This window comes from Astatotilapia calliptera, chromosome 7 (assembly GCF_964374335.1).
Source record: "Astatotilapia calliptera chromosome 7, fAstCal68.1, whole genome shotgun sequence".
In the NCBI taxonomy this organism is placed as follows: Eukaryota; Metazoa; Chordata; class Actinopteri; order Cichliformes; family Cichlidae; genus Astatotilapia; species Astatotilapia calliptera.
Genome location: NC_137428.1, coordinates 25519701 through 25538334, shown reverse-complemented (window position 1 = coordinate 25538334; position 18634 = coordinate 25519701). Strand labels below are relative to the sequence as shown.

Genomic DNA, 18634 nt, shown 5'->3' with positions numbered 1-18634 from the left:
TAATCTGCAGGAACTTCAAAATCAGGTGATAGTTTGATTTTTACTGGAAAAATGAATACAGGTACACTTAATATTTATTAATTAAAAGTACAAATATAAGTAATACAGTAATTTAGAGTAGACTTCCTTGACTGTACTTTGAAATGTAAGTCTAAGTAGCTTGGAAAGAAAAGCGTCTGGACTAATCACACGAGCTAAGGTGTGAAAATGGGTGCAGGTCGGGTGTAAGTTTGAAATGTAAGAACTTTGACAGAAGAAAGTGACAATAAAATACTACTATTTGTCAAGTTCCCTTTAAGGGAGACTGAGTGTGTATCTTTTTTTCAGTATTTTATTACATTCATTAGTGAGTCCACAGTTTTTGGCACTCATATTAATATTTACATGCATCACTTTGCTCCTCACAGTTCATCCATCTTCCCATTTTCTTGTGCTTATCCATTTCAGGCCTGAAGCCTTTCCAAGCTGCCAGGGAGCAAGAGGCGCAGGTACACCCAGGCCAGGTCACCCATCTATCGCAGAGCTAACAATGCAGTACAATAAGTAAACTTAAAATATAAAATTCAAAGGAAACATGACAATAATCAATAAGACAAGACAGTCATTCACACACACAAAAATACCTGAGCAAAGATATGCTTTGTTTAACCTGAATGGATTAAGAATTAATAGCAATTTCCCAGATTTCTGCTTGTCTGAATAACCGATTGTGATCACTTTGTCTTGAAATGTGATATTGTGCAAAAATCTATTAAAGTTACCATAATAACCTGTTAGTTCAACATTCAATATTATCAGTGTCATTGAGAACGGTAATCATATTTATGCACTGTGATGTACTCCTTAGTAAAAACTCTAATTTAGGCCAGTTTCCATTGTTTTGGACCTTGAGTGATTGAGACCACCTGTACGAATATCCTCTGCCAGAGCATCCTCAATCCTTGATGATAAAGACCGCCTTAGGGTTTTCTTAAAGTCATTGCCGATGAACACATAGAGAACTGGAGATAGGAAGCTGTTTGCTGCAGCCAAGGTGGCCCCAACTTTTAGTCCAGTTTTAATGACCTCCAGGTTGTGTTTCTTAAAGTCTATCTCCAGCAGGACAAAGGTGTGGTAGGGGACCCAGCAGGCGAAGAAAGACAAAATGAGCGCAGCCATGATTTTGTACGGCTTTGTTGACTTGTGGGTCAGACTTCTGAGCTTTATGGCAAGCACAGAGCAACAGAAGACAATCATTAGGATAGGAATCAGGAACCCACAAATGAAACGGGTCAGTACCACCGCTTTATGTCTGACCCCATAGTCCGTGTGGCACTGAATGACCGAGCCGTGGACCGTGGTTTTCCTGTACATAAGTGAGGGCACTGTTAAGAATGCAGAAAGAACCCACATGAGGATGACGGCTCCAAAGGCTTTTCCTACTTTGCGGTGGTTGTGCGACCACACAGGAAATAAGACCATGATACAGCGGTCAGTGCTGATGAGAACCAACAGGAACACACTGCTGTGCATGTTGAGAAACAGGGCAGATGAGGCGAGCTTGCACAAGCCTTCTCCAAAGGGCCAGTGTGAAGTTATCATGTACACAACTTCGAAAGGCAACAAGGCACAGAACAAAAAGTTTGAAATGGCCAGGCTGATGTACCAGATGGTGATGACTGTGGTTTTCATTTTCCATCCACAAATCCAAATCACCAGGGAATTTCCTGCAAGCCCCAAAACGCATATGATGATGTTGACTGCCACCAGAGCATAAGTTGAAGAGGACGAGGCGCTATATAAATTTAGGGTTCCTTCAGTGGTGAGGTTGCTATCGATGTCTGCGGTGTAGTTATCATAATCAAAATACTCCACGTCCATGATTGTTCCTGAAATATATGGAACCACGACTTTTAAAAATACAAACATTTACACATATAAGCTTTAAAATTATAGGTTATAAATAACACAAAGTTTTTTTATAGAGAAAAAGATACTTACATAGGGATTTTATGTCTCGTGTGAAAATAGAGAGTTTAAAGTTGCTTGTGCCGTTGGGTGGACTTTCTCACTTCTGTTTCTTGGGAAGTAGTACTCAGTAAGTACTGACGTAGGTATTTTGCAACAGGAAACTAGAAGAGAAAGGGAAAAAACTGCTGTAATATCCAAAAAGAGATATCCTCCAAAACTTAGGCAAAAAATATCACATTTCTTGACCAGGATTGTGCCTACAGATCATTTTAGTGGAATGGAAGTTATTGTGTAAAACTGTAATCTGTGGTTGAGCTCGCATTAGACCTCATAAGAAATAATTAAACTGGTTTACTGCAGATGGGAGACATACAATACCACAAATATTACACATGGCATCTAAAAAAATTGAATTCCCACATTGTAAAAACCAGTTTACACAACATTATTAGGTAGAATCAGTTATGGCTCAATTAGCTCACGTGTACAGGACATTCTGAGTTCTGTGCTAATGTTCCTTTTGCAGTTCCCCAAAATCAAATACCAAGCTGTTATGCAACAAACCAAGTGGGGAAAAAAGATTAATAAACAACTTTCATTTCAGGAATCACAAGACAAGGAAGCAGTAAATAAATCTCACTCACGACACATTTTAGATTATTATTGGTACATTTATACAGCTCCTCTCTGTTTCTTATTAGTAAAGCTCAAGGGTGTGGCTTTAACCTAGCAGCAAAAATACACAAGCCTGTGACAAAGTGGCTAGGACAGAATTCATTTGCCATTTGTCACTTGCATATATTGTTATTTTGTGTTCTGTTATCCTGTATAGTCTATCATAATGCTTTAATGTAAACACAACACATGTAACCTTGGCTCTACATACTATCCTGGGTCTGTTTGTGGTAGCATTGGTTATATTCATTTCATCTGTGCAAATGTACTTAAAGCTAAATGTCACTTCATCATTAATTGATTTGGATCTTTCATTTGTTTATGTAGTTTGGTTATACTTACCATTGTGTGTTCCTTTGAGCAGGTCCTATGTGTAAAACAGGTATGTGGGAAGGGCCGCCCCAGTACTTCCTGATCATGTCAATTGGGTGTAACCAAATGAAGGGGTGTTTCTTTTGTGTAAAATTGTTTATTTCATTTAAAATAACCTCATGAGTCAGATTACGTGAAGAGATTGACTTTTCAAACTGTTTCGTTGGGTGAATGAGTTTGTTAAGTGGAAAAATGATTTTATTCCTGTTTCTTTGTCTAGACTGTGTTATTTAGTCTACCCTGTTTCCCAATTGTAGAGGTTAATGAGATCCAGGTGTGAGTGGAATTCTATATAAAGCAGGAGAGCTTTTGACTGACAGGTACACAGGAGGGTGATGTGGGGTGAACTGAGTGGTGGAAGGGAACTTACATTTGGACAAGTGGTTGATAAGTTAAGTCATGGTGAAGGGAAAGTGGTGGTTTTTCGTTTTTGAGAAGTACTGGTCTCAACAAGAGGATCTGAGGATTCAGGAGTGACGGACGGTTAACAGCCAGGAGATGGCAGTAATGCAACAGTTTTGGATGCAAGCTGCCGTTAAACTTGACTGAAGAAGAAGAAGACTGACAGGTTCAATGATTAATGATGTGTTTAATGACATAGAGGGTGGGGTGTTCACTTTTTGCTGATGATGGAGGAGAGGGAGGAATGTTGGTTTTGTTGTAAAGAAGTTACAGGAAGCGGTTGGTAAAGTGGAAGAATGGTCGTGGGGATTCAAGTTTTCAGTTGATAAGACTAAGACAATGTTTTTTACAAGTAAGAGGGTTAATGAGGAAATTAAGCTGAAGCTATATGGCATAGGATTAGAAAGAGTGAGGAAATTTGAGTTTCTGGGGTTGTGGTTTGATGAGAGGTTAACTTGGGGTGCACACGTTCAGGAATTGGTGGATAAGTGTAAAAAAGTTTTGAACATTTTGAGGTGTTTGGGAAGGATTGGGGAGCAGATAGGGAGTCCCTGAGGGCTATATACACTGGATTGGTGAGGTCAACGTTAGATTATGGTTGTGTGGCATATAATTCGGCAGCAGACACTTCTCTTAGAAAGCTAGATTTGATTCAGTATCAGGTGTTGAGGAGGAAGTAAAGAGTATTATTAAGCTAGAAATCAGGGGAAGATGGCAGAAACAGTGGGACGAAGACAGGAGGGGAAGGTGGTTATATAAAATTCAAAGGGGGGTGGGAGTGAGGCGATCCACAAGAAGGAGTAGGCGAGAGGAGGCGGTGGTGTCAAGACTGAGATTTGGGCATACGGGTTTGAATTCCACACTGTTCTTGATAGGGAAGCATGCCTCAGGGAAATGTGATTATTGTTGAGCGGATGAAACTTTGGAGCATGTTATTTTGCAGTGTCGGAAATATATGGTAGAGAGGAGACGGTTGGTCCGAAATCTCAGTAGCATTGATATGAACCTTGATCTTGTAGGGTTACTACAGAAGGAGTCGGGGGATAAATGTTATCAGGCATTGTTTCAGTTTTTGAGAGAAGGAAAGTTGTTTGGGAGGATATGAAGTGTTTTGTTTTTGTTTTTTTGTTTTTTGTTTGTTTTTTTTTTTAGCGTGATTTCTGTCCATACTCCATACTAGAGATGGACCGATCCGATATTACGTATCGGTATTGGTCCGATACTGACCTAAATTACTGGATCGGATATCGGAGAAAAATAAAAAATGTAATCCGATCCATTAAATATCACGAAAGCACCTCACAAAACTTGCAACACACCGTAACTCACCTCAGGTTAGCACGTCGGAGCAGTATGCATCACGTGATAGAGCGGCTGTGGCATGCGGGACCTGTTGGTGGTCTGGATAGCATGTGGAGCTTCGCTAGCAACCCGGCATTTCATCTCCGACAAAGTTATCCCCGAGAGAAGTAAAGCAAGTGTGTAAGTCCATCTCTGAATGTTTGTAAAGCATTCCTGCGTTAAGCTTAACAAGCGACTGCCTCTTCTTGCTGCTACTTCAATCATGAAACTGCTTAACGATCAGCTGATCGGCTTTTCTGTCGAGTCCGTGTCTCTAGTTTGTTTTTGGTCCACTTTGCACCAGAAAGAGGAAACCAGCGGCTGAACAACAGCAGCACGTTTAAGCTTGATCAGCTATTGTTAGAATGTATTTAATATTACTTTCTACTCGAGGATCTTTTTCTACGTAGCTGACGGCTGGTAACTGTGCAGGGGCGGATCTAGCAAAGTTTAGCCAGGGGGGCCGATAGGGCATTAACAGGGAAAAGGGGGCACAAAGACATACTTTTCTTTCTTATTCTCATTTAAAATGTCTAGCTTTTAATAAATAATTATCTGACAGCCAAAGTTTTAATTTGATGCAAAATGAATAGAAGTCCATTACTGTATATAGTAACTATTAAGTCTAATATACCCTAGTAAGCTATACTACTTTTTCCTTTGTGAAGGTACCATCTGTGCAGTCTGCAATTTTGTTGAAGAAAGATGTTGAATCTATTTAATATTTCTTGAAAAATAATTTATTTCTGTGCATTTTTTTTTCACACTGCATCAAATTAAGGTTGATTACGGCGATTAAGCATCATGAGGTGGAGCGTGAGGGGTGGTTCCCTATTTTTTATTTATTTATTTTTGTTGTTGCTGGGAGTTGGAACCCTATTAGTTAGGTTGCTTAATATTTATGCTAAGTACTCTTTAAAATACCAGAATAGGGAGGATGGTGTAGGTTTAAGTTTATTAGATTGATCAGTATTGCTGTACTATGAAATATTTTTTTTTTGCATACAGGTATAACAGAATAGCTTTAGTGTAGTTGTTGTTTTAAACTTGAGTATGAACTTATACAAAATGCAGCAAGATATTTAAAAAACAGTTTTGTTGATTAAAAAACACTATCGGATTCATATCGGTATCGGCAGATATCCAAATTTATGATATCGGTATCGGACATAAAAAAGTGGTATCGTGCCATCTCTACTCCATACCAGTGGTGGCGGTAATGCACCATGCAGTTGTTTGCCAACCGCCAATAATACGTAAAAGGAAAAAGAAGAAGACTGAAAGGTTCTTATGTTTTTGTGAAACAATTGTTGAAAGGCTACGCCAGAAAATAAAGAACACTTAAAAGAAACTTGAACAGTCTGCAGAGGCTGTCTTCCTATCACTTTCCATGCTGCTTATGTTACGCTACTTCACAAATGGTGGCAGCAGTGGCTCCAGGCCAATAGGTGATAGAAATGCAGAAATCAACCAAGTCAAGGAAACCTCAAGGGCCAACAGATTTTCCCCCAGAGGAGGCCCCAGATGATGGCAACCTGCCAGAAACTACGGGTGAGCACAGCACCAAAGCACAAAGTCTCTCTGAGCTCTCAACTTTATTGAAAGGCCTGATGCAACAGCATGCTGACCGTGAGGCAAAATGGGAGCAGGACAGACAACGCCAGGATTAACGGTGGCGTAGAATGCAACACCAGTTCAGCCAACTGCAGCAGGAGGTCCAGTCGGAGCGCCGGGAGCATCAGGTGCTGTGGGAAGGTGCAGTAGCTGATTCCGGAGTGCCACTGAGACCCTCAGTTCGGCAAAAGGTGCAACAGCCTGTTCAACAGCGAGGAAACCCCCCTGAATCTTTCGCAGCACCACATTCATCCAATCTGGGCAGAGTAAGCGGTTGGAAAGGCCCGAAGATGCAGCCCTATGGTGAGGATGAAGATATTGAACATTACTTAACCACTTTTGAGAGGATTGCAACAGGATGTCCACAAGAAGAATGGGCACTGCATCTGGCTCCACTTCTTAGTGTTAAAGCACGTGCGGCATATGTTGCTATGGACTATGATAAAGTAAAAACCGCCGTTCTTGAAAAATTTGAAATAAGTGCTGAGACTTACCGAATCAGATTCCACGACATGACGGTGAAGGACGATGAGACACCCAAAGAGCTGGGAACGCGCTTTAAAGACCTATATGAAAAGTGGATGCTTCCAAAGGAGAAGACAAAGGACCAAATAGGAGATGTCATAGTGATGGAGCAGTTTCTCAGAGTTCTTAACCCAGAGCTGAGGACCTGGGTGAAAGAGTGCAACTCCACCACTTCAAAAGAAGCTGCAGAGATGGCAGAGGCTTTTCTTGCAGCCGGATGCCCACAAAAAGGGTACATGGTAGGAAAACCCAGTTCAGCCCTTGTATTTGTGGGTAAGTCAGGGGGTGGGAATGGGTCCAGAGCTAAAGGCCCTAAACAAAGTTCTCCAATCACTAGCAGTAGCCACGCTAGAGAAGTAAAGCAGAGAGGCCCATTGGTATGTCATGCTTGTGGTCAAGCAGGTCACTTTAAGGCAGATTGCCCAGGTCAGCAAGTCAGTAAGACTTACATGTGTCTTTCACCACAGTGTTTTGACTTGCTAGAGGAGGAAACTGAGTCTCTCGTACCCTCCAGTGATCAGGAGCACACCATCTGTGTTTTCATTGAGGGAAAGCCGTGTGTTGCCCTCTTGGATTCAGGCAGTAGCCGCACACTTGTCAGGCAAGATTGTCTCCCTAGCGACACCGCATTTTGTTAAAGTCTGGTGTGTTCATGGTGATAATGTTGATTATCCTATTGCCAATGTTTGCCTTCAAGTTAATGAAAAGGAGTACGTACTTACAGTACCAGATTGTCTTGGACCCGGACATGCCAATTCTTGGAGAGTTATTAGCAAAGACAGAGAAGAGAAGAATCTGCATGTTGCATGTGAAGGTCTGCTAGTCGTCACTAGGTCTGGTAATAGAGTGTCTCAGTCAGAGCTAGGTTTGAGTGAGTTGCCCTTTTCAGTCAGTGAAATTCCGGATGTTGATGGACCAAATAGGCCACATTTAAAGAAAAGTAGAATGCAGAGAAGACAGGAAAAAGTGAGGGGGACAGAAATTGCTGAGTCACTCCCTGAACCAGAGATTGAGGAGCTCCTGGTTGTCCCGAGCAATATTGTCCAACTCCAAAGGGAGGACCCCTCTTTAGCACCCTTGTTTACTAAGAGCATCCAAGAATCAACACAGATTACAGACAGAGTACGGGAAGTATTCATTGTAAAGAACGAACGACTGTATCGTCGTAGCAAAGTTGGTGAGCAGTTGGTTGTTCCCAAAAGCTGAAGGCCTGTAGTTTTGCAGTTGGCTCATTCACTCCCTAAAGTTAAAGACATTACAATAATACAACGAAAGCATGTATGGAGGAGTTCAGGAGAGAGGTACAACAGTAAGTGTCTATCTGTCAAACACGGTGGAGGCTCTGTCGCGGTGGAGACAGTCCAGTTGGGCATCTTGTCAAATGAAATGATAAAACTGTGAACACTGAAAAGTACCCTCAGATTTTAATCCACCAAGCAGTAACATCTCAAAAACTACTGATTAGAAATAGCTTCATATTTCATCATAACAGTGATACACAAACAAACTGGCAATGCAGTAAAAGCATGGATATCACTCAGCCTCTCCAGAGCCCAGACCTCAACATCACTGAAGCAGTGTGAGATCTATCTGACAGAGAACAGAAGAAAAGGCAGCAAACATCCAAAGAAGAGCTCTGAATATCTCAAAAAAAATAAATAAAAAAGTTTCGTCTCACTCCCATTTCTTCTTGTTGCACGTTGAAGCTTGACTTGGAACCTTGTTAAGGTCCAACCATGCACAATATGATTTTTTTTGCCATTTTTCAAGTGGACTTAAATTTTTGATCGGGACTCTATGAATATGGAGCTGCCAGGCAGGAGCAAAAGAGGAAGACCACAGAGGAAATTCAGGGCTGTAGTGAAGGAAGACATGCAGAGGGCTGTACGACAGAGGTGGATGCTAGAGATAGGGTGAAATGCAGGAAGATCTGTTGCGCCAACCCCTCAAGGGAACAGCAGCAAGAAGAAAAACCCACATATAAGTTGAATGTAATCTTTTGACTCTGGAGAACATAAAGGTTTTCTTTAAATACTATTGCGATGCAAATATCAGTATCGATCTGATACCAAGTAAATACAGGGCCAGTATTGCTGATGCAGCTTATGTAGTGGAGAGCAGTGTGTCTTGATTTATGACATGAATCATCATCAATTAGCAAATTCTGAACACATTTTACTCCCTACTAAATCATTGTCATTTTCTTTCAACTTCACAGATTAATTAGTTAACAGAACAAAACCCACCTTTCAGCTTTTTCGTGTATTTTGAAACTTGTTTTTTGTTTTTTAACGTGACTGTCTCCTATTTTGGGTCAACGCCTGCCATTTAAATGCTTCTTAGGCTATAAATAAAATGGACCTAACAGTCAACACAAAAGGGCTCAGGAATTTTTCAGAATTCATGTCTGAGGTGTAGTTTTTCATTTCCAATAAAATAAAGTATTTAACACAATTCAGTGGGCTGAATATATTATTTGAATGTCTGAATATAGTCTATTGTTAATCAGTTAGCAAACCTAACAGCCAAGACGACCAATAACACTTTATTTTTATAATTAGTTAATGTCAAAGTGACTGCATGAGTGGAGCAGCGATTGCACAGGCATGTTTCTTTTTTGATGAACCTTAGAGGACAGAAATAAACTAAAGTATGAATCCTGTGGCACTCCATATTTGGCTTAATCTACCCACCTCTACTAAATGCTTGATAAAGACTCGTAAAGAGAGATAATTTGATCAATTAAAATACAAAGAGAAAAAAAAATAAACAAATGAAAGTCTAATTGTATTGTATTATCAAAAGAGCGTTTTTTGTAAATTGCATAAACCAGACATGCGCAGATGTGATTATTGTAGCTCCTCCTCCTGTCAGTGACGTGTAGTTCCATTCTCTTGAGCTGCGAGCTTTCTTAACTGCGACATTGGATCAACATGGCGAGCACCGTGGCGAACAAGTGTCTCAGTCCTCTGGCTTTCCTCACTAGGAGGCTCTCCGCTCCCGAGTTCATCACTCAGTGTTGCTATCACAAGAAGGTAAGTGGTCCAGTCTGTAGCTTCTCTTTAACGGGGAGCTCGGCTTACAGCGTCGCAGCTGCTTGTTGGTTCATGTTTACTCCTACTGAAAGCATCCTGGAGTATATCAGCTAACTGATCTACTAAACACGGGCAACCACGACTCTGTAAGATCTTTCTGCTCGGGCATTTTGTTGACAACCATAGGACGGTGGCTTATATTTAGCTGGCTGCACAAATGTTTCAAGTTACATCAGACTGCCTTTACGCTGGTTATCTCAAACCCTTCACCTCCATGATGCTAGCCCGTTAAAATGAACAAATGTATTGTTTCATTGTAGCTATTTAGCTTACTGAAGGCTGGAATAACGTCACTAATCTGCAACCAGCTGTCCACTGCCACAGTTTTAACCATATCCGATTGATGCGCTTTAAAGGGTGGCAGTATGTTGTGCTAGAGTCAGGTAAATGTTATGTGATACCTGTGAAGGTGTACTGACGCAACAGCAGGTTAACCGGGTCATGGCAGCCATAACTGTGATGTATTTATGTTTAGCTGGATGTTTTTGGGTGATTGTGGAGGTTTAGACATTATATGCCTTTTATTAAAATTATTTCTTGGATAAGAGGTCATGTTTTAGTCATCAGCTGAGGAATCTGGCTTTAAACCTTTAATTTCTGATGAAAAATGCAAAAGGTTTTGCGATGCTCGGCCACTTCACACTGTCTTGGTCAGAGTGACTCAGCAAGAAATAGAGTAGGAGGGCTGAAGGACAGAGTTTGCACTGTGTAGACCATGAAATCCAGTCCTAATCTGCTCATGCCAGTGTCAGTTATGCAAGTGAGTCAAGTTGTAGTTGTGTAACAAGGATGCCAAGACTTGTACACATTCTTTTTACCATTGTATCTGAATATAGATGGCATTTCCTTCCTGCAAATATGTGATTGTTGAATTCTGACAGCAACAGGAAGAGTGCATTTGGCCTGATGCTCCTTTTCCCCTCTCTGTTGTCTGAAGGTGGTGGATCATTATGAGAACCCCAGAAATGTGGGCTCGCTGGACAAAAACTCCAAGAATGTTGGAACTGGTTTGGTGGGTGCCCCGGCCTGTGGGGATGTAATGAAGCTTCAGGTATGTTTGTTACGAAGTGTGTGTGACTTAAAGGCGTTTATTTTTGTTAGTTTAGTAGGGATACATTTTAAAGAATGGGAGAGATCAGGATTGTTTGGGGGTTTTTTGTTTTTTTTGTTTTTGTTTTTTTTCTTGCTCATTTTTTTTGGTCACATGAGTAACAGTCAAAACTTTTCTCAGATTGAGGTGGATGACCTGGGGAAGATTGTGAATGCCAGGTTCAAAACTTTTGGCTGTGGTTCTGCCATCGCCTCAAGCTCTCTGGCCACCGAGTGGGTGAAAGGCAAATCTGTGAGTGAACACATTACAGACCTGCATCTCAGCTCCTTTGAATGTTTAATCTATTAAATATTTAGCGTGTTCTGCTCCGCTCATGGCTGTGTGTGGGCTTTTATTTTCAGGTGGACGAAGCTTTGAAGATAAAGAACACAGACATCGCCAAGGAGCTCAGTCTTCCTCCTGTTAAGCTTCACTGCTCCAGTAAGTTTTCTTTTAATACGCCAAGGCTCTTCTTTTTCTTTTTTCCAAACTTCTCTGCACATGTGCACATTTAACCTCCAATTATTTCCTGTTCAGTGCTTGCCGAAGATGCCATCAAGGCAGCCCTTGCTGACTATCGTCTCAAGCAACAAGATGACCAGCAGGAGGCAGTCGGAGCCAGCAATTAAATGGAGCGCTCACGCTTTGTGCTGGGCCCGGTTTGGCTCCCTGCTGCCAAGAAGAGAAATAGTCCAGCGTCAACACCTCACTTTCCTGCGGCAATGATGACGAGCCCACCACCTTTCAACCCTCTGTAGCAGTGTTACACCAGGCTGTTTTTATTAGTCTGCGATCCTCTAACCGTGTATACTGTATCTTTTAGCCTGTCACGTAAACGCACAATATAAGCACTGTTTTGGGTTGTTGGTACAGAGATGAGCCTTATTTTGGAAATTGCTTTGTACAGGTGGAGTGTTTTTTATTTTGAAAGGTGTGATGGAGGTATGGATGAAAGCTAAAAGCTGTTTATACCCTCTGCACTCTAAACGCACTGACCTGTTGATTAAGCAAAGTGGCTTGAACCAAAGAAAGGGGGTCCAGTAGTTTCAAATGCAACTTATATTTACAAATGCTTCTTTAAAAGTCTGTAATAAAATTATCCCTAATTGTACTTTTTGAATCCTGTTTATTATTTAAACATTTGACCCTCCAGCTACAGAAAAATACAGGCATAACTAATGAGGTTATTCTTAATTCTCTTTAAATAAGTCATCCTTGTGATCCATTTGAGTAAGCTGCACATAGACACAGAGCCTGCAAATACGCCCATGCACTTCCTGCTACAATAACGCACCTAAAAAAGCTCTGCAGCTGAGATCCGCTGCAGCCAAAACACACCAGATTGTGGTTTTATACACTTGACAAATCCTGACTGCTTCGCTTTATCTCAGTGTCTCAGCTTCTCTCTCCCTCACACCCGCTTTCTATTTCTCTGACTTACGTGCACACAATTTTGAAAAGCGCCTTTGCAGAACACAGCGACGTTCAACATCATCTGCACTCACTAGCTTTATTGGGCTGTTACATGAAGACCCGACATGCCGTCCGATTGCCGTTTTGATTAATTTGGAGGCTTTTCACAGAGGCGGCTGCGTTGGAGTCCCACTGAGATGTGTACGAGCCCACATGTTTAAGCGGTCCAGCGTGTGATGTGCAGTGATAAAACCAGTCAGACGGGCTCCGTAAAAGTATGGAATCCTAAGCGTGCACCCTAAAAAGAGAAAAATTTAAAACTCCACAGTTTTACTCTTGGAGTCTGCTGGAGTAGCTTTACATGACTCGCAGGTCAAAAATCATCATGCTGTTTTTTTTTTTTTTTTTTTTTTTTAAAGAGCATTGCCTCAATGCATCTACTTCCTGAAACAAGCCATTATCAGGAATGTGTACCCTGGTGATGTCACAGAGAACTTTTTATTTGAAACTCCGGACATGTTTAATATAAAAGTCCACCCTACTGTAGCAGTGTATATATGACAGAAAATGGGGAAAAGCATAACAGGTTCATATTAAAAATTCAAAAACGGAACTGAGTCCTAGTTGTTCAATTTTGTTTTTGTTTTTTTTGCATAGAAGCAGAGGTGGGACCAAGTCATTGTTTTGCAAGTCTCAAGTAAGTCTCAAGTCTTTATCCTCAAGTCTCAAGTCAAGTCTCAAGTAATGTCAGGCAAGTCAGAGTCGAGTCTCAAGTCACTGGTGTAAAAGTCCGAGTCAAGTCACAAGTCTGAAACTTTGAATTTCAAGTCCTTTCGAATCTTTAAAAAAAATATGAAAAAAGCATGTTGCAGTTATATGCTAAATGTAAATATTAGACCATGTAATTTTAAAATCTGTGTTTTTCTCAACACATGACAAAATAGTGAACTTAGAAAATATACACAAATTGTGAAATTGCACCTCTTTAAAATGCAGCTCAATTAAACCTAGCTCCAAGAATAATTTTCACCGACAGTTCTGAGATAAGCTGCATGTTATTCTTGGATGCGGTTGTAGGACCGGCTTTAAAATCGCATGACAAAAATATCATACACATTAAAAAAAACTGTATCACCAACGTAGCCTGGAAAACATTTGCTAGTTAGATGAAGTCAGGTATCTCATCGTAGCATATTTATATGCATATTTATAATCATACGGTTCTTGGAGTGAGTGCATACACTCATGAAGTTTAGTAACTTCAGGTCACTGCAACAAGCCCAGGTACAGTTTACCGACGGATGGGTGCAGGACCTTGAAATGTACCGTGTAGAACGAAAGACCATCGTACGTATCATAAGTTTACCAGTCTCACAAATCGTCTTCATAAATACACATTCCTTAACCGTTTATTAATAGGACCTTTGAGCTCAACGGTAATTAATTAGTAGTGGAAATAATTTCTGGTAGCATCACAGAAATGTAGCAGTGACAATAAGACTGTATGCTGTAATCGTACTGGGCAATTAGTGATACAAAAAACTGTTTTATCCTGTGAATAAAAGTATATGTTTTTGTCAATGTACCATAATAACAGAAGCGAAACGCAATATTGTGTCAGGACAATTCACTATTTATGCACAATAAATAAAGGAGCATAGCGCGACAATTTCTGTTCAGCGTCAGACTTGCTTGTAACCTATATCACCAATTATGTTAAGAAAATGACGTATTAACTACTAAAAAACACTGACCTTCGTGTAAATGCTTGGAGCAGACTAACCTGTGAGCTGGAGTGTTCTGGGACGTTATATTTGGTCTTTGAATGGCTGCAATCCAGTCGCGTCTTTGTTACTTCGGAAACATGGCTTGAACAATTTCTCTTCAACGACGTAATCCGATAACAACCGATCTCTTTACCCGTCGGCTTCCCGTGGCTGTCATGCGACCGGCTATTGCAGTTAATAATACAACAGCTTCTTGACATTTTTGTGTTTCTTTTTATCGCTGTGTAACTGATTTTAATTGAAAGCCTGCGTGCGCTAGTACCGCTTGCCACGAGTTCCCAGAATCCTTTGCGGTTCTACCCGTGAATGACGTCACATTTTCAATCTCTATTATGCATGTTAAATTTTATATTTGGGGTAAAATATCAAGTCTTTTCAAGTAAACCGGTTCAAGTCCAATTCAAGTCCCAAGTCATTGGTGTAAAAGTCCAAGTCAAGTCACAAGTCTTAGAACATTTTTTCAAGTCAAGTCTAAAGTCATAAAATTAATGACTCGAGTCTGACTCGAGTCCAAGTCATGTGACTCGAGTCCACACCTCTGCATAGAAGCGCAGAGTAATTGGGACCACACCACCTACTGTTACCAGCAGAGATGTTTAAATTCAAACACAGGAACACAAAAAATACTAACACTATTTGTGTACTGTGAAACTTGTACAAAGGTGCATAAAGAGAGTATCATGTATCATCTTCAACTCTGCCTGCTGTATCTTTAGTAACTTCTCTGCATTTCCTCAAATAAAATCCTGCAGAAATCTTTGGTTTTCTGCAAAAATGTGATTTCTTAGAAGGCAGTTTTCTCTCCTGCGATGAGCTGAAGTGTAGCAGAGTCATTGTGAATGTGCAGAGAGGAGGGCCGCGGACTCCTGCCCGTCAAAGGCTCTTGTGAATCAACTTCCTCTGACCGAGGCAGCTCAGGAGGATTCGGCTCTGAGCTGTCCTCTGTGGTGGTGGCCTCACTGTCGGAAAGCTCGCTCGGCTCATTTTCCTCTGGGAGACTTGGGAGCTGATGGTCTAGGATGCTGTCATCTGCTTTTGAGCTGTCCTCGGGACTGTGGTCTGCTACTTTCTGACTGGGATCGCTTCTCTCTGCAGCATCAACAGATTTATTTGGAGCGCGCAGGCTCTTGGCAGCCCTCATAATGTCAGCCTGGAGCTGCTTGTGAGAGTCCACTGGCTCGCTTTCCTGCCCCGGGGAAGCTTTTTCTTGAACTTCGTTAAAGGGTTTAGCACCTCCACTTTTGTCCCTGTCATCCACATACATCTTTGAGGGGAAGGAGGAAGGATAGTAAGCGTTGACTTTGCGTCTGTGGCTCATGAAAACTGCCCCGCAGATGATAAGGAAGACGAGAAGGATGAGACTGGCTGCAACGAGGATGAGGAGCATGTTCTCATTAAGAAAGTTCACAAGCTGATTCAGAAAGTCAGTTTCCTCCTGGGCTGTGTTGGCAGGTGCGGTCTGGTACTCTGTGGAGACATTGGTAATAGGCTGATAGAAAGTGAAGTAGTTGTTGTCTTCCTCATCTATGCTTCCCTCCAGAGTATCTGAGTAAGGCAGAGGTGTGGAGAGGCTGCTACTGATGCAAAGCACCACGCACAGACCAATGTGATGAAGGGCCATCAGGAGCGGCATTTCCCCTCGGAATCTGTAAATAACACTTAACATCAGTGACACACGTCAAGAGAATATGTGCTTTGTGTGTATTTGCTTAACATCTTTTTTTCAGAAAAGTAAAATTAGTAGTGCTGCTCTTGAGACATTCAGTCTGCTTTACAACAAAAACAAAGATGGATGACTGAAATTCCACAGTTTACAAAGTACGAGAAGATCATGTTTTATTAGTTATATTTGTCTATCTTAATGTTCACTTGGTTGCACTGTTTTAAATGTCATGAGTAAAAGTTAGAGTAGAAAAGGCTCCCAGCTCTGGGTTAGTTGAAATTGCACTTTGAAAGAAATACATGTAAACTTATACTTATGCCTTATACGCTTATTGCCACTGTATTAGGCATACACTTTCAACTGCTTATCAATGCAAATTTCTAATCAGTCACATGGCAGCAACTTAGTGCATTGATCTGTTACAGTTCAAACCGAGCATCAGAATAAAAAAGAAAAGTGATTTAAGAGACTTTGTTGCTTGTGTCAGACAGGCTGGTCTTGATCTTCTCTAGGGTTTACAGAGAGTGGTCCAATAAAGCAAAGCTATCCAGTGAGCAGTTCTCTGGGTGAAAATGCCTCGTCAATCCCAGAAGTCAAAGGAGAATGGCCAGACTGCTTCAAACAGATAAGACGGCAACAATAAACTAAAATCACCACAACCGAGGTATGCAGAAGAGCATCTCTCTTGAAGCAGACTGACTACAGCAGCAGAGGACGACACCAGACAAGAAGACAAGCGTGGAAAACATTGTTTAGTCTGATGAAATCCAGGTGTTAAGGTCAGAATTTAGCATAAACTACATGAAAGCATGGATCCATCCTGCCTTGCATCAATGGCTTAGGCTGACGGCTTCTTGGCACACATTGGACCTAATAGTTCCAACTGAGAATCGTTTAAATGCAACAGCCTACCTGACTTTTGTTGCTGATTATCTCCATCCCTTTTATGCCCACATGCTCCCAGGAGGATAACGCACAGCTCAGATCATCTCAAATTGGTTTCTTAAACATGAGATTGAGTTCCCTGCACTCAAATACCCTCCACAGTCACCAGATCTTGATCTCGATGGGATGTGGTGGAATGGAAGATTCACATCACGGATGAGACACAGCTGCAGCAACTGTGTGCTGTCATGGTAATATGGACTAAAATCTCTGAGGAATGTTCCCAGCACCTTTTTGAATCTCTTCCATGAAAACCCTGAAGTGCATCCAACCCAGTACTAGCAATGTGTATCTAAAGAAGTGACCATAGAATTATATCTCAAGCAAATTAACCAAATCTCTACAAATTACAATTTTTACTACACCTTTTTACATATTAGAATAAATTATATTGAGCGTATCATTAACCCGAGAGGTGTTGATTTAGCAGGAAAACTTCCTGCTCAGATATAACCAAAAGTATCTTACATGGCTTTCTACAACAAGAAGTATAAATAGTATGTGTGTTTGCAACTTGATTAATTTAACCGAACAACCAGAATTCAACCAGAACTTTGATCACACTAAGCTACGTGCTCAGTCTGTCTCCCAAATCTTTCTGCGCCATCTGTGTGCAAGCTGCGAGACATGAAAGTCTGGGAAACGGGTTCTGATGTTGTTGTTTCTTTCTTTTTTCCCAAATCAATCACCCTGCTCACCCTGGACCTAATATACACTGACACAGTAACACGCACAGAAGGAGGTCACAAGCACACACAAATCTTCACTCAGCAGATTTAACAAGTGCGACTATTTTATTTGCAAACGTAATGTCGAAAACTTTTAATGTCTAAATCTGAACCTTGTCTCTACTTTTTTTATTATCATGTTCCTAATTCCTGAGTTTGAATCCTTCTATCATGATGCTGTCAAACAAGGTGTCAAGATGCTGTTATTGAATTTTAAGGACAAAACCTTATGAAATGACACATTTGACTCACCATCCACTGCAGAAGAAGAGCTGTCTGCTGAAAAGCCCTCAGAATGAGGAGGATGAGACTGGAAAAAAGTGAACTTAGCACAGCAAAGAGCGGCGAATGCTCGGTGAAGCACGCCCCCTCCGCGAGTTTCAGGTTTCAGTGTGGAGGTTTGTCTGGGTATTTAAAAAAAAAAAAGCAGTTTACCATGAGGAGAAATCCCTCCTTCTGCCTATCCACTGTTCTCCTCCCCCTCCAGTTTCCCCCGAGAGTGTCTGAGCTCTCCGGCCTGCACACAGATTGTTCTTGTTATGTGGGAGTTTATAATGTGCTGTGGGGGCAGGGACCTCTTCTCCACTCTGATGTTTGGCTCAGTGGATGTGGAAAGCCAATTCCACAAAACAAAATTAATTCTTAAGAGCTATAAAAGCATCACAAATAAATAAACCCTCTAAAAATAAAACAGAGCCTCTGACTGACAGCCTTTCCTTCGTTGTACCCCCTTAGTCCCTCACACTGATGAATAACAGCAAACCTCTGGGGCTAAAAAAAGAGTCAGAGAGCAGCTTGTATGAGTGATCTGCCAATGCAGGAAAAGGTTAATGGTTCCTGTGTGGACAGCAAAGAGAAGGGGGAAGGTAAAGGCCACACGCTGGAGACTGTTAGAAACAATGTGGAGCATTTTATCCAGAGACGAGCAATTAAAGCGTGTGTGTGTGTATGTATGTGTGTGAGACCACTTAAGGGAGAGAGTGTGACTTTGTTTGAGTGATTGCATTTTTCTTGCATGTCTGTTTTGCTTTTGA

General features: G+C 41.2%; 3 protein-coding genes across 4 annotated transcripts; 1 reads left to right on the top strand and 2 right to left on the bottom strand.

The window, feature by feature from the left end:
* Positions 1 to 21: 21 nt before the first annotated feature.
* Positions 22 to 3552, bottom strand: LOC113027311 (chemerin-like receptor 1). Of its 2 annotated transcripts, XM_080304294.1 has the most exons (4): positions 2968 to 3552; positions 1981 to 2111; positions 906 to 1868; positions 22 to 523 (listed from the first exon to the last, which is right to left on the bottom strand). In XM_080304294.1, the coding sequence occupies exons 3-4, from the start codon at positions 1858 to 1860 to the stop codon at positions 513 to 515; spliced, it is 966 nt and encodes a 321-aa protein (XP_080160420.1). In that variant the 5' UTR covers positions 1861 to 1868; positions 1981 to 2111; positions 2968 to 3552; the 3' UTR covers positions 22 to 512. The 2 variants fall into 2 exon arrangements, with proteins under 2 accessions (XP_080160420.1, XP_026032712.1); XM_026176927.2 differs by having other exon boundaries at positions 22 to 1868; positions 2968 to 3549.
* A 6177-nt stretch (positions 3553 to 9729) lies between these two features.
* Positions 9730 to 12175, top strand: iscub (iron-sulfur cluster assembly enzyme b). Its single transcript, XM_080304296.1, has 5 exons — positions 9730 to 9914; positions 10912 to 11025; positions 11206 to 11316; positions 11427 to 11505; positions 11602 to 12175. Exons 1-5 carry the CDS (start codon positions 9813 to 9815, stop codon positions 11691 to 11693), a joined length of 498 nt encoding a protein of 165 aa, XP_080160422.1. The 5' UTR covers positions 9730 to 9812; the 3' UTR covers positions 11694 to 12175.
* On the bottom strand, positions 11696 to 18384 carry tmem119b (transmembrane protein 119b). Its single transcript, XM_026176926.2, has 2 exons — positions 17853 to 18384; positions 11696 to 15910 (listed from the first exon to the last, which is right to left on the bottom strand). The coding sequence occupies exon 2, from the start codon at positions 15895 to 15897 to the stop codon at positions 15049 to 15051; it is 849 nt and encodes a 282-aa protein (XP_026032711.2). The 5' UTR covers positions 15898 to 15910; positions 17853 to 18384; the 3' UTR covers positions 11696 to 15048.
* Positions 18385 to 18634: the final 250 nt, after the last annotated feature.

Bases quoted from the DNA above. Each gene is read 5' to 3' on its own strand.
- LOC113027311 (XM_026176927.2), bottom strand. From the start codon at position 1,860: ATGGACGTGGAGTATTTTGATTATGATAACTACACCGCAGACATCGAT.
- iscub (XM_080304296.1), top strand. From the start codon at position 9,813: ATGGCGAGCACCGTGGCGAACAAGTGTCTCAGTCCTCTGGCTTTCCTC. The intron at 9,915-10,911 runs GTAAGTGGTCCA...TGTTGTCTGAAG, and splicing joins AGTGTTGCTATCACAAGAAG to GTGGTGGATCATTATGAGAA. The intron at 11,026-11,205 runs GTATGTTTGTTA...AACTTTTCTCAG, and splicing joins GGGATGTAATGAAGCTTCAG to ATTGAGGTGGATGACCTGGG.
- tmem119b (XM_026176926.2), bottom strand. From the start codon at position 15,897: ATGCCGCTCCTGATGGCCCTTCATCACATTGGTCTGTGCGTGGTGCTT.